The sequence below is a fragment of the Capra hircus genome, chromosome 21 (genome assembly GCF_001704415.2).
Source record: "Capra hircus breed San Clemente chromosome 21, ASM170441v1, whole genome shotgun sequence".
In the NCBI taxonomy this organism is placed as follows: Eukaryota; Metazoa; Chordata; class Mammalia; order Artiodactyla; family Bovidae; genus Capra; species Capra hircus.
The window spans coordinates 19,138,044-19,150,011 of record NC_030828.1 but is presented as its reverse complement, the minus strand read 5'-3'; the positions used below and the strand labels follow the sequence as shown (position 1 = coordinate 19,150,011).

At 50.9% G+C, this 11,968-nt stretch overlaps 1 protein-coding gene across 1 annotated transcript; it reads right to left on the bottom strand.

Moving 5' to 3' along the window:
* LOC108638454 (myeloid-associated differentiation marker-like) lies at window positions 2,363–11,596 on the bottom strand. Its single transcript, XM_018065853.1, is given in 7 exon segments — window positions 2,363–2,400; window positions 2,403–2,679; window positions 2,682–3,293; window positions 6,097–6,186; window positions 6,659–6,715; window positions 11,077–11,122; window positions 11,235–11,596. Coding segments are annotated over 7 exon segments (1,482 nt in total).

Sequence of the window (11,968 nt, the reverse complement as noted above, 5' to 3'; positions counted from 1 at the left end):
ACACTTCAGAAGTTGAACAAATTGTGAACAAGTTTTGCCTCATTCGCCCTGTTCACCTGACCTCTCACCAACTGACTAACACTTCTTCAAGCATCTTTTTACAGAGAACACACTTCCATAACCAGCAGGAGGCAGAAAATGCTTTCCAAGAGTTTGTTGTATCCTGAAGCATGGATTTTTATGCTATAGGAATAAATAAACTTATTTCTCATTGGCAAAAATGCGTTGATTGTAATGGTTACTATTTTGACTAATAAAGATGTGTTTGAGCCTAGTTATAATGATTTAAAATTCGTGGTTTGAAACTGATTATGTTTGCACCGACCTAATATGTAGGCAGCATTATCTTCTAAGGAGTTATTAAAAAAATGTGCCTTTTTGGTGGAGCAGGTATTTCTGCCCTTGGGAGGGCTGGTTTGCACACAATGCCCACTAGAGGGGAGGGGAGCCGTCAAAACCGGCAGAGAACATTTTTGTTTAAATTTTTCTTATCTTGTCTTAAATTATGGATTTTATTTCATTCCTTCTTATGATTTTCCCCAATCCAACGAAGGCCGCAGGTGCTGATCACTTGGCTCATCCCAGTACAAGAGTGAGTGGCAGCAGCGGGGGTCCTTCCTGCCCCTCCCCCACCGCTAGGTTTTCCTGGCCCCTCTGGCCCTGGTGAGGCTTTGTGACTGAGAACAGGAGAGTTAAAGTACCTTCCAAACCACCAGTTACTGTAAAGGGCTGCTCATCTCAACGCAGGGGAACAATGAGCACACACACATACACACGTGTGCACTGAGCATGCACGCAAGTAGGCACCTTCCTAGAGAGGCATCCAGGTGTTGTCATGGCCCCTTTAAGAGCTAAGCGACAGGATGTTGGCACTCGGGTAGGGCCCAACACCTTTTGTCACAACCCCCAGGCTCTGATCCAAGTTGGGGTGGGGAGTCAGTGGGAGGGGCTTCCGGAAACCTAGGTTTGGTGAGGGTGGAAATTGACTAGGACTCTTTTGAGCTCTAGGCAAATTTGGAGCAATTAAAGTATGTGGATTTGATTAGGGTAGTTTTTAAAATTTCTTTTATTTCCTGTTTGTATTGAAACTGAAAAGAACATTATAAATGTGGGAAAAGGGACCTGGCTTATTTTTATGCTTGATAGCAGGGGTGGATAGGAACCCAAACATCCGGGAAATTTTTAAGATTATATACATTGATCTAGATCATATTCTGCCTGAGTCTCGGAGAAGCAGGAAGCAGCAGAAAGCAACTGACACAGAGAAACACATGTGGGTGTCACCTCACACTCAAGCAGTGCAACTCCTTTGACAGTGGAAGCAGCAGCCTCCACCTTGTATAAACCCTCTGCCCAAGAAAACTGGAAGAGACACTTTTCCTTTAATAAGGTCACCCAGTAATTTTTGACTTCCTGATCAGAAAAAAATCAGAAGGAAAAACTCCAGGCTAACATCACCTTTAAGGCTGGCAGGGCCATGCTCTTCTCCCTGCTGAGGCAGGACCTGCAGTTTTGATCACTGAGGCAGGAGGGCCACATCACTGCCCCTCTCCAACACTGCAGACAGGTGTCTTCAAGTCCCTGGAGATCTTCACCAGCTCCTTTTTTTGATTCCCCAGAGATTGGTTGGAGGTGGAAATCATCCCAGATTCCTTTAAGGTCTCCTCAAGGCAGCCAGTGTTCAGTATGCTAGGAAAAATTCTGGAGCCAATCTCAGGTGGGGCGGAGCACCAACTGGGGCCCAGGAATCCAGGGTCTCTCCTTCAAGACTCTTGCTCAGTGGAAATTACTGAAGGCCAGAGGATTTGTTTGTTTGTTTTTAGTTGAAGGGGCAGGGTACTATATACCACCCTCCACTGGGAGAAAGGGGACACAACCTCTCATTACCCACTCCATTCCCAAGCACATACACACACCCCAACTAAGCCCCCGCCCCCCAGGGGACAGATATGCTTTGGCAACGAGGCCACTACAGAGGCCCAGGATGTGAACAGCTGCACAGAGGGCTGTGTGCTGTGGAGTCAGCACCTTAGGAGGTAAGAGGGGGCGGTGGGGAGAGAAGGAAGAAGTCTCAGGTCCTGATGGATCAGAAGAAGGAAAATGGACAGAGGTGGTCAGGACACAGGAGAATAAAGAAAAAGACACCTAGAAAAGAGTGAAAAAAAACCCCACAAAATGTAGAATAGATGAGAGCAGCAAGAAAAAGAGGCGAAACAGTGTGGCCACCATACAAAATAGGAAGGAGACAGAGCAGCAGGAGGGAGGGGAACAGAAAAGAGAGGGAGATGCATGGGGAAGGATGTGAGGAGGGAGAGGGGAGCCAGGTCAGAGCTCCGTGAGGATACCTCCTATAAGCAGGGGATCAGGAGTCCCCAGGCTGGTCCTCAGTCCCTACAGAACCTGGCGGGCCCAGTACCCCAGGTCGGCCATGTAAACCAGCAGGTTGATGGCTGTCAGGACAGCCATAGCCGGGCGCTCGTCCCAGGTGCACATGTCATAGGTGAGGTTGTCCCTGCAGTCCCCATCCCTGGGCCTCTGGGGCTGCCCGCCGAGCTCCTCGCTGAACTGGTAGAGCGGCCAGAGGACCAGAGCGCTGACATAGAGGAGGACAGAGAGTATTGCGATCACAGCCTCAACAGGCGGCTTGTGTTCCCATTCACCCATGTTAATTAAACAGGGTGGGTCACTGCTGCCAGGATGAAGCAGATGGAGTGCACGGCCACGCACCACTCCAGGGCCGACTGGTGCAGGTACAGGGAGGTGTTGCCGAGAAAGGCGAAGATGACACCAGCCATGAAGGTCTCCAGCACCTTCAGCAGGCCTGGCACGGTGAGGACATAGCAGGTGGTATTTGTGATCTTGTAGCCACTCCACGTGCAGGCCACTTCCATGGCGTACAGCACAGATGTGAGGCAAGAGAAGGCAGTGGTGGTGACAGCCCGGTCTTGGTGAGGACCATAAGGGAAGGACTGGATGCAAGTGACGGAGTAGGTGATGGAAATCGAGAGGCAGACCAGGGCCAAGTAGCAGGCATAGGTGATGGCAAAGTTGTTCCACAAGAAAGGAAAGCGGGACTGGACCTTACATAACTCAGCGATGGAGGTGACAAGGGTCACAGCGAAACAGAAGCCCCAGATGCACAGGGACCGGTTACCTATGGCCCCCTTTCCAACGCCCATGTCAGTCACCAGGGAGGAAGCTCCGCAGGTGGAGAAGAGCTGTGGCAGGCGAAGGCAGCAGCACGTGACACACAAGGCCCCCTCTTCTGGGATGTCCACTGGGTGGACACGGAGCTGTGATGGTCAGGCAGGTCACAGGCACCAGTACGGCAGCGGTCTTCACACCGAGGAACTACCAGAGAAAGAGCCAGCTCTGGAGGCGGAATGAGTCAGATGCCTGGAAAAGGCTGTGCAGCCTGGAGTGACTAAGGCTCAGAATCTGTGGAGTTGGAACCAACGGCTCTGACACTTGGGTAACAGCACAGCCGCTCCAGAACGATTCTCCCCACCCATCACCCTTGACCCTGTCAGGAGACTTGTCTTATCCCAAACCTTACAGCCATGTTTAGTCTGGCCTCAAACTGTGAACACTTTTTTATCTCTTTGCGCTGTGTGCTATTATTTACGGACACACAGGGTAGGATGGCCACTATCTGCAACCACAACCCTTCCAGGCTCTGAAAACAGAAAAGGAATTTTTAAAAGTTTCTTTGGTTACAACACTTGACATGAACAGACATGGGACAATTTGTGGTCTATTTAATTCCCCTACCGTGAATATTCAGAAGTGTAGTTGCATATTTCGTTGTTTATGCAACTAAAGCTACTGTGTTTGATAACAAGCTGCTTTCAGACCCCAGTGGGCTGTGGTGTCATGTACAGTAGATGCCCCGGGTCACCTGTCTGGAGGTGAGAAATTCTGAGTTCTGGAGCATATCTGAACCCAATGGTTTCAGAAAAACGTCTGTGGAATGTACTGCTAATCCCATTCTACTGATGAGAAAACTAAGGCTGGGAAATCAAGTGCCTTCCCTAAGGTGGCATGACTGGGAAGTGGAAACTCCGTATGAAACTACCAAAGTCGTGGGCGTGAACCCTTGGCTTTACAACCCACGGCCCTGATGACGCTTGCATGGTCCATGGGTGGGAGCCCAGGACCAAAGCTCAGGGCTCTGGGACCCAGGACACCCCTTCAGGGCCACAGTTTCCTTCCATGGCAACCTGAAGACACACGCATCCCGGCCTCTCCGCCCTGCAGCTGTCACCAGAAGGAGCTGCCATCTGAGGGACACAGCCCCACCCGGAGGAGGGCAGCTCCAGGGGTGAACGGGGAGGAGCCATGGGGTGAGAGCAAGGCCGTGGGGATATGACATGGGAAGTAGGCACTGTTCTGAACCCCCTCCCCCAATTTTTTCTTCACATGTGACTGTTTCCCATCGGGACAGGGGACCCCAACCCAGCATGACTCCAAGGTGGAGCGTCATGGGGGAGCCACAGAATAAGTCAGCGTAACGTCTGTCTCTAGCTCCAAAGCTGCCATCCAGGTGCGAGTCTGGAAGAATCTAGGAGTAGTCTTATCTGAGTGAGGATTTTCTTGGCCTGGGAGACTGCTTAGCAGCTTCCAAGCTGGGAAGAAAGGATTAGAAATGAACAAGGATGCTGTGTCTGATGCTGATGGGGAGACTTTCAGGGCATCCCAGGGAGGGGGTGGGAATGGATGGATGATCGGCCCCCTTTAAGGGAAGGAGCTGAAAGGGGAGGCACCTGCTGGACCCCCAAGAAGGGACATGTTGAGGATGCATCTGGGACTGGGGCTGGGGTGAGGGGCGGGGATAGAGTGAAGATGTGCAGACCCAGGGGGGCGATTCCAGGGTCCCAGTGGCCCCGGGGCAGCCCAGGAGGTGTCTTCTGACCCAGAAGGGATATAGGCATGGAGCCAATTTGAAACAGGGCTTCAGGGCTGTGACAGGGACACGTGGCTAGAATGGCAGGGACCCTGGAGACCATGGAATTGCCCAGGTCACCTGCCCAAGACAGTCCCGCCAGCTAGGGCTACAGTCCTGCTCACACAGGGGCTCCTCCAGGGTCCAGTGTTGGGGGGAGTGAGGCCCCTCCCAGCGCACTCCCTCCTCAGGGACAGCTGCCCTGTTTCCAAGGGACTATTTGCTGAGAGGCCCCCAGGGCGGAAGGGCCAGCACCCTGAGCCCCAGCCAGCTTCCTGCCATCAGGGGATTATTATATTACCTTTGCTGATAACAAACCCTGGGACAAGCTGAGGCAGAAAGAGAAATACAGAGCAAACCTGAGACCCTCCCTGGACTCACAAAGCTCCTTGAGCCCCAATTGCCAGTGGAGCCCTGTCATCACACAGCATCTTGCTTTTCCGCCAGCCCCTGACAGGTGCAGCTGGTCCTTTCCAGGGGCTCCTCTTCTGGAAACTCATTTTGGTTTCCTAGGGCAACGGAGTAAGTTAGCACAAGTTTGGAGGCTTAGCACAACAAAATTGTATTTTCTCACAGTTCTGGAGGTCAGAAATTTGAAATCAAGGTCAGCAGAGCTTTACTGTCTCTGATCTTCCAGAGGAGGGTCCATCCTTGGCTCCTTTAGCTTCTGGAGGCCCCTTTGCTTTGGGGGCATCTCTGCCTCCACCTCCACGTGCTCCTCTTCTCTCAACCCTGTGTGTGTAAATTCTCTGTCCTTTATCTTATAAAGACGCCAGTGGAGCCTCAGGAGCAGCGGACAGGGCCCACTGTGGACGGACTGAACTCCAGAGACACAGGTTGGGTTTTAGCTGTAAGTGATGAGGCCTCATGGACATTCTGTAAGGACGGGCTGATCCATCAGAGGCCCACTCTGGTATTAAAACTCTGGTTGTAGGAGAAAAACTGAATCAAGTCCACCGAGAAGCTGGGCGGCCAGTTTGGAGGCTGATTATACAGTCCACGTATGGGATGGTGGGCCTTGAGGGAAGACACTTCAGGGGTGGAGGGCAGGGGCAGATTTATGAAATATTTGGGAGCAAATATTAACTGGTCTTGATGAGGGGAGGGGCCATGATTACTGACACTTGATGCCCCAGGGACAGCTGTGACCTCACCTCTCCCTTCTGCTCCCTTGACATCTTGGGCTCCATCAAAGGTGCTCTCCGCGCCCCGCCCCTCTCTCTGTGCACCACCCACTGAGAACTCTGGCAAGGGAGGTTAAGAAAGGGGGATCCAGCCAGAGCTCAGGGAGGCGGCCTGGGCTCCTGCATCTGCGTCTCCTTGAGGCCCCTCCAGATACACATGCTCATCTCTCACCTGCACCTGAGGCCCGGCTTGTGTGCTTCTAGAGGGATGAAATTTATTAAGAAATGGATCTCTCCCCGAGGTTCACCTGAATCAGGAAACCTTGTCTGGAGTGATGGTCCTCCTGAGGCTCAGCCTCACTCCTTCTGTCTGTCCCTCCCCTTCCTCCTCTTCTCCCATTGTCTGAGTGTCTCAGGTCCACTTAGACCATCTCTTCCCTGTGCACCTTCTCGTCCTCATCCAGGCCGATAGCTTTAAGGTTTCACTCAGTCGACAAATGATGTTGTGTACAGGGTGTGTGCCGAGCACTGTTCTAGGCACTGCACAGAGAGTAGGGAAAACAACTAGTAATTCTGCCTTCGTGGAGCTTACACCGTAGTACAGGAGATGGAGAGTGTGCAAACCAATATGTGTCAGGTCTTTATCTCCCTGATAAAAGGAAAACAGGTGAAGAGAGAGTTATTGGAGTTGAAGGGGGTGGGTGAGGGGTGGGCAAAACTGCTATTTTATTAATAGGTAGGTAGAGGTCAGGATGCTTTATCGATTTGACACTTGAGAAGATACTGAGTGAAGTGAACACGCCGTATAATGACAACTCCCCAATCCTGCCTCTGGAGCTGATCTCTATTAAGACCCAGAATTGTGCCTAACTGCTTTCTGATCTCTCCCTCTGGATGTCTGAGGACACCTCACATCCACCAAGTCCAATCCTACCACTGGAACACCCCGCACCCCTACACACTGATCCTTCCTCATCTTTCCCATATCAGTCGATGGCAGCACCTTCACAGATGCTCCTCACAAAATACTCCTGAACCCACCCACTCCTCTTCATCTCTAGAGCCACCTGGTCCAGATGCATCCATCCCCTCACCCAGAGGCCTGCCGTAAGCTTCTATTTTCATTCTTTTCTTCAATGTCTGCTTTGGAGTAATTGCAATGCAAATTAAAACCCAGTGGAGTAAATTGAAATGAACGTGCCTTGAAAGCTTCTGTTTGCTCCCTTAGGATGAAACACAAATTCCAAAAGATCAAGCCAAAGCCTTGAGAGCTCAGACCCCTTTCTACCTCTCCTGCCTCCTCCCCTCCCTCCCTCCAGCCACTGAGAACTTCTCCCAGTTCCTCTGGGCCATCTCAGGACCCTTCCCCTGACATATCTACACACCCCTCAACCCTGAACTGAGACCAGAGCTCAGTCTGGCACATGGTAGAACCATGTTCAGTCAATGCCACTCTAAGCCTTAGAGATTCCTGCACCCAGACTTGGTAAGGTCAATGCATACACGCATTCGTGGATGAAAAATGAGTCAGTAGTCAACCTAAAAAAGAAATGGAAATTTTATTGAAGCCAACTTGAGGATTCTAACTGGGGAGACAGTCTCTCAGGAAGCTCTGGAAACCATACTAAGGAAGTGGGGGAGACAGTGTGTATATGACTTGGGGGACATGCCACCAGTACCCAGCTTGGTAGAAGGTTACTTCACCCATGAGGAAGAGATATCTTGGCAATGTTTTTGGTGCTTTCTGAGTATGGGAAGATGCAAGGAACTGGGTTCATTGAAAGTCTCCTTAAATTGTCTAAGTATCTGAGGGTCGGTTCTGCCAGTTTTCCCAGAGCACAAACCACCTGATCCTGACCTTTTCCATGACTTCCTTTCAGGGTGGACTGTAGGTCAGGGACTGCAGTGGCTAGTGACTTGGTGCTGGTAAAACTGTGCGGCGGGCAACGTTTTTTATCACACAATCCCCTCCATTTCCATCTTAATTTCAACCAAGATTTGGGGGAGTTTTGACCATGTTGGCCCTGGGCTTTAGGAGTGCTCATTCCCGGGTTGGACAAGGATAACTGACACACCACTCAGGGTGCAAGTGCTCATCTGGTCTGGGTGACAGTAGCCAAAATCCTCAGGATCTGCTAGTATTGTAAGCTCCAAGAAATATCTCCCTCTTCTTGTTTCCTCTCACATCTAGAGTCACACTGCTGCAATACAATCTGATGGAACTGTGTATGAGGTCAAGTGTTTCAAGTCACCTGGTCATCATCATTTTTGTCTAGGCTCAGTGTTACATTTGTTAATGCAAGAAACAGTACTCTTGTAAAATGGCAGAATAGGAGCAATATAGTAATAGCTACTGACATTGATAAGGTCATAAGCAGGTGATGTTATTAAAGTTACATGGCTGGTGTAGAAGAACCGAACTGGTCCTGATGGTTCAGGCATCTCTGCTCTTAGGAGGGCTGGCTAACACACACTGCAGATGTGCCCTAGAGGGGAGGGAGGAGGCCCAGGTGGGCAGAGAAATTTTTTATGTTGATATGCTTTTTGTCTTGCCTTAAAATATGAGTTTTATTACATTGTTCCCTAAGATTCACCTCCTGGGAGGCCTCCCCATCCACCCCATCCGCGCCCGGGTGAAGAACTCATGCTTCATCCCAGTAAGGAGCAAGGGGCAGCAGCGGGGGGCCTTGCCCTCCCCTCCCCCACAGCTCTGCTGGCCTGGGGCCCCTCTGGGCCTGGTGACACCAGGACACTGGGCTCTGAGGCTGATGGCTGAGAGCAGGAGAAGAACAAGGATTGTGGTGTCCTCCTGGCCATCAGTTATCGTAAAGGTTCCTGGTCTCAATGCGTGTGTGAGCACAGACATACAGCCACACACACAGGCAAACACACACACTGGGTGTGCACGCAGGCGTGCACCCTTATGCACACTTACTCGGGGTCTGGTCCTTCAAGAGGCAAGCGGACAGAAAGGCTAGTGTTGGGGGCACAGCTGCTAGTTGTCTTGGGCTGGACTGTGCCCCTAGGTTCTCAGGAAAGGTGGGAGTAGGGAGACATTGGGAAGGGCTCCCAGAGATGGGGGTTTGGGTGAGAATAAAAATCTGCTCAGTTTTTCTAAGTTCTACGAAAATTTGGGGCAATTAGGGTACGTTGATTTGTGTTTTTTTCTTTTATATTTGTGTTGAGGTTTAAAAAAGAACATTATAGATTTGGGAGAAAGGACAGGCTTCTCTCTATGAACAGCAGGGTTTGATGGTATCCAGATAGTCCAGAGAATTAAAAAATACATGTATATTTACATTTATTTAGATCATGTGACAGGTGGGTCCCAGAGAAGCAGGAAGCAACAGCAGAAAGCAGCTGGCACATAGAAACACACGTGTGTACAGCACACACTCAAGGAATTCAGGTTCTTCAACAGTAACAGCAGCAAGACTCATCCACCCAACACCACCCCCCAGACAAACATTTGGAAAGAAACTTTCCATACAAAATATAGTCTCCCCATAATTTTTGCCCTTGAAATAATAAAAAGGAAAAGATAACATCCCAGACTAACATCACCTTAAGGTTAACAGAGCCATGCTCTTCTCCCTGCAGAGGCAGAATGAGCTGTTTTATCATTGAGGCAGGAGGGCCGCATTGCTGCCCCTCAACAGCGCTGCAGACAAGTGGCTTCATGTCCCTGTGGTTCTTCACCAGCTCTTTTTTTGATCCCCCAGAGAGTAGCTGGGATGGACAGTATCAAACACCTGGCTTCCTCTAAGATGGCCTCTAGGCAGTGGGTGTTTAGTGAGTCTGCAAATATCTGGAGCCAATCTCAGATAGGGCTGGAACACCCAAACTGGAGCACCAGGTGGGGCCCAGGGACCAGGGTCTCTTCTTTAAGACTCCTACCACTGAAAATTATAGACCTCCAGAGATTTTAGATTAAGTTAAAGGGCAGGTGCCCTGTGTACTCCCCTCCCATGGGAGGTGGGGGTGCTGAATCACACAGAGGGCTGTGTGCTGTAGAGTCAGCACCTTAGGAGGTGGGAAGGGGTGTGGGCATGGAAGGGAGGTGGATCAGAAGAAGGAAGATGGGGAGAGGTGGTCAGGACACATGCTGTTGTGATTGTTCAGTCACTAAGTCGTGTCTGACTCTGTGACCCCATGAGGCACACCAGGCTTCCCTGTCCTTCACTGTCTCCTGAGGTTTGCTCAGACTCATGTCCATTGAGTGGATGATGCCATCCAACCATCTCATCCTCTGCCATGCCCTTCTCTTCTTGCTCTCTATCTTTCCCATCATCAGGGTTTTTTCCAATGAGTCAGCTCTTCACATCAAGTGGACAAAGTATTGACGCTTCAGCATCAGTCCTTCCAATGAATATCTAGGGTTTTTTCCTTTAGGTGATGAGGGAAAAAAAAAAAAAAAAAAAAAGGATGACCAGAAGAGGGGAAAAAGGCAGAAAATATAGGAAAGATGAGAGAGGAAAGAGAAGGCAGCTAACAAGGTAAACAGAGACAGAGCAGAGGGAGGGAAGGGAATGAAACGGGAGGGAGATGAATGGGGAAGGGTGTGAGAGGGGAGAGAGGGAACCAGGAAGAGAACATCAGAGCTCAGTGAAGAACCTGCAGGTGAGAAGAGAAATAGGGAGCCCTGGGGCCTATCCTTGGTCCCTACAAAGCCTCCGAGGCCACGTACAGCAGGTCAGCCAAGTAAATCAGCAGGTTAGTGGCTGTCTAACATTCATCCCAGAAGCCCACAGAGCAGGTGGGTTTTTTTTCCCCTCTTTTTCATCACGGCAGCTCACATCACTGGACCACAGAGGCAGCCCACCCAACTTCTCATGAAAGGGGCAGAGCGGCCAGAGATCGGAGCGCTGATATAGAGGAGGATGGAGACATGGTCTCCTTTTACAGTAAAGGACAGTACACAGGTGTCTGTGTTTCACTGTCATCTTCGAGCCACAGGGTGGACATCATCCCCAGGGAAAAGCAGTCGGAGCACAGGATCGTTTGTCTCACCGTGGCAGACGTGTACTGGAAACGGCTGTGGCAGTTGATAATGGTGCTGAAAATTAAAGCCAAAATGACATAAGCAGGAAGACCAACAGGCTCCCAAGCACGGCTGGACCAGCAGGCACAAAGCAGGGAGTGTCGCCAGCCAGGGCGCAGGTCCAGGCCTGATGCAGGAGAAGGCAGTGGCGGCGATGGCCTGGTTCCGGGTGTGGCTCTGAGGCAAGAACCGAACATAGTTGGTGGTGAAAATAATGGAGGCAAGGAGACAGAATAGGGTGAAATAGAAGGCACAGTGGTAGAGAACGTCGTAGCAGGACAAGGGGAAGTGGGATTGGCGCCCACACAGCTCCACCATGAAGACGGTGAGGGTGCCACCGGAGCAGAAGCACCACCGGAACACAGACCAGTTACCTGCGCACTCACTCCAGTGTCCATGCAGCCAGGAGGGCAGGCAGGCGGAGAGCAGCTGCCCCAGGTGCAGGAGGAAGCCCAGGGCCCCAGAGCCCAGGCCTGAGGACGTTCCCATGGCGATGGTGACGGTCAGCAGGTCACCTGCACTGGTGGTGTGACCTTACTGGTTTTAAAATTAAAGGCTTGTGAATAATTAAAAAACAGCTCAGGGTTTTGACGGACTGGTTCAGTTTCACTCTGCCTGTTGAGTTCTCCTTCTGTCTTTGTTTTTCCAGAAAGATACGACCGCCAATCCTAACAATGTAAGGACCGCACTCACGGTCTCACTCCAGCAAGATGGTTTCTGGTTCCTGGTTACTGTCAAGTCTTCAAAAAACAGAAGTGATCACACCCGCAGTGTGCAGCCTGCGGCCATTTCTTGCTCCCCTCCGTGTAAGTTCCCCTGGCTGAGCCTTGCCGTGTTGGGAGTTGATTCTTCTGAGTAGTG